The sequence below is a fragment of the Peromyscus leucopus genome, chromosome 2 (genome assembly GCF_004664715.2).
Source record: "Peromyscus leucopus breed LL Stock chromosome 2, UCI_PerLeu_2.1, whole genome shotgun sequence".
NCBI lineage: Eukaryota > Metazoa > Chordata > Mammalia > Rodentia > Cricetidae > Peromyscus > Peromyscus leucopus.
In genome coordinates, this window is record NC_051064.1 from 117,171,763 (window position 1) to 117,174,436 (window position 2,674).

The 2,674-nt window shown below is 56.0% G+C and overlaps 1 protein-coding gene across 1 annotated transcript; it reads left to right on the plus strand.

The window, feature by feature from the left end:
- Positions 1-216: 216 nt before the first annotated feature.
- Tmem275 (transmembrane protein 275) lies at positions 217-1,449 on the plus strand. Its single transcript, XM_028890518.1, has one exon. It carries the CDS (start codon positions 329-331, stop codon positions 866-868), a length of 540 nt encoding a protein of 179 aa, XP_028746351.1. The 5' UTR covers positions 217-328; the 3' UTR covers positions 869-1,449.
- Positions 1,450-2,674: the final 1,225 nt, after the last annotated feature.

The following is a 2,674-nucleotide window of genomic DNA, read 5'->3' on the forward strand; positions in this document are numbered from 1 at the left end:
GACCAGCAAAACCTGCCAAGCACTTTACAGCCTCTTAATAGAGCCTGGAGGCTTCCTGGAAGAGAGGTGACTGGGTGGGAAAACAATCTGCAGATTCTTCACATTGGATGAGTTGTTTCCCAGGGCTGTTCAAGATTACCTGGGCAACTTGCAGACAGTGCAGACAGCCACAGACCTGAGCCCAGGTTGGAAATTGATAACCCGCCTCCCCTCTGACTCGCCCTCTTGCTGTGTGCCCACAGGACCACCACGAGCTTGCCTTGACATGTGTGCTATTCTGGGCAGGCAGCCAAACAGAGCTTGAGGCGTGCAGGGCGTGAGCGTGCAGATGCCGCAAGCAAAGAAGAAAAGCACAGCGCCCCTGACCCCAGCGGCCCCGGGCCGTGTCCAAGGCCGACTGCGGAGCCTGCTGTCTCCCGCGCTGTGCTGCGCCTGTGGCTTGTGCGTGCTGCTGGCGGGCCTGAACGTGACCCTGGTGGGAGCTTTCGCAGCCTCCCTGCCTGGGCACAACGCGCCACTGGTGGTGGGGCCGGCGCTGCTCGTGCTGGCGCTTGGATTCTTCGCTGCCTGCTGCGTGTGCAGCCGCCAGAGGCCGGTGTCCCGCGCCCGTTCCTCAGCCACCGCGGGCCAGGGTGGCAGGCGCGCAGGGACCGTGGCACTGGAAATGGAGAGCAGCGAGCGCACAGCGCAAGACACGACCGCGGTGCAGCTCAGTCCTGCCGCCTCGGCCGCGTCCTCCGGCCACTCCAGCCCAGGGCCCGGTGGTCTCTTCGCCCTGGATCCTCCTGTGCCAGCAACCTCGGCCGGCTACTTGCCGCACACCGAAGGGACCCAGCTCAACTTCCCTAGGGACCTGGTTGCCTCGTAGTGGGCCAGGAGAAGGGGGGGAGGGGAAACGCCAAGGACTGAGCATAAGTGGCCTCATCTGTCTCATCTCTGGAACCTCCAAAAGGGAGAGTGTAGTGATGGCATTGGCTCTCAAACCCCTAAGAAGGCAGCAGACCTTTGACCTCTTAGGAGGGGGTCTCTAAGCTCTGCTTCATCCCCCCCTTCTCCTCTCCACATTGACCCTGTCCCTCCCCATGGTGTCTGAGCACTGTGGAGGAAGCCTCTTCCAAATCTGAGAGGATCTAGATGGCCCTCGGGGTGGAAAGAGCAGTGAAGGTTGAACTTGCTATACCAGACCCTGTGCATTGTGACAGGCATCTAGCCCTTCTTTCTGCCCTTTAGGTTTGATTGGGGAACAAAGGCTCTGACTCCAGGATGGTCCCTGGGGAAATCTGGATGGCGCATACCTACCCAAAGGAGAGCTGAGGCCGGGGTCCTCAGTGGTGAGGAGGCTTTCCAATCCTGAAGGGCCCAATGTGATTTTCACTGCCAGCAGACCCGTCACCAAGGCTGTGCCACACTGTGCATTCTAGCTGTGCCTCGCTCCTCAATAAAGCACCTTCCGAGTCAGTACTCTGTGGTGCACAGGTGGGGGGAGGGGTTGACTGGGGGCTTCTGAGCGCCTGGGAAGACTCTGACTCTGAGCCAGCCTCTCCTCTCATTTAAGGGATCCAGTGCTGGCCCACCATCCCTTGACAGTGGTAACTCCTTGCCTATCCACTCTGGGCTTCACAAGCCTTCTTTCTCTTTCCATGGTGGGCTCTGATGCTCTTCTGCCATGGACCAGGTACTTCCCAACAGCTCTGAGGCCCTTTCTTCCTCCATCTACTGCCTTGTCCTACACTTCTCTCCTCCAGTCTCCCCATTCCAGGGACATAAAGGAAAGCAGATTTACCAGCAGGTGTTGAGTGAGTCATCCCCATTAGTTCACATGGGTAAGGAGCCCCTAATCTTTGAAGCACTCAGCACTTGGAAACACATGGCCTCTTCTTACAGCATCTTGTCACCTCTATTGAGTATCTGTTGGCATGCATGTGTGTATATACGTGTGTGGGTGTATGTCTGGTCATTCCCAGGCTCATACTCGTGTGGATCAGTGCTCTGCAGTCCCAAACACCATCTGCTTCCACTTCCTTCAAGGTAGCCAAAGAGAGAGACCTCCAGTGACGCTGCCTTAGGTGTGACCTGGACCTCCTTTCTCCCAACACCTTATAAGGAGACACCCCATACACTCTACAATGCTAGGCCCAGTCCAAAACCCTCCCAGTTGACAGATGCCCCAAATTACACCCTCAGGGCTCTTTCCCCTCACCACCACCCCAACACACACACACACACACACACACACACACACACACACACACACACACACATGAAGACTTCCTTGTTGCGTAGCTCGCTACTGGAGAGGAGGAATGGACTTCAGATAAGGATTCTGATCAGTGGATCAACAGATCAGAAAATCAGTGGTGAGCCAGGCAGTGGTGGCGCACACCTTTAATTCCAGCACTTAGGAGGCAGAGGCAAGTGGATCTCTATGAGTTCAAAGACAACCTAGTCTACAGAGTGAGTTCTAGGACAGCCAGGGCTACACAGAGAAACCCTGTCTCAAAAAAACAAAAACAAAAACAAACAAACAAAACAACCCAGTGGTGTGAGGAGACTGAAGTGGACATATAGACTCTCTAGAGTCCCTTCTTGCCACCCCCAGCTGAAGATTATCTCAGCTCCATCTCCTCCCTCCATCTCCTCAGTCACACAAGTTCCCTAGGGCCCACTTCCCAAT

Excerpts from the sequence above, each read along its gene's own strand:
- Tmem275 (XM_028890518.1), top strand. The coding sequence starts at position 329 with ATGCCGCAAGCAAAGAAGAAAAGCACAGCGCCCCTGACCCCAGCGGCC.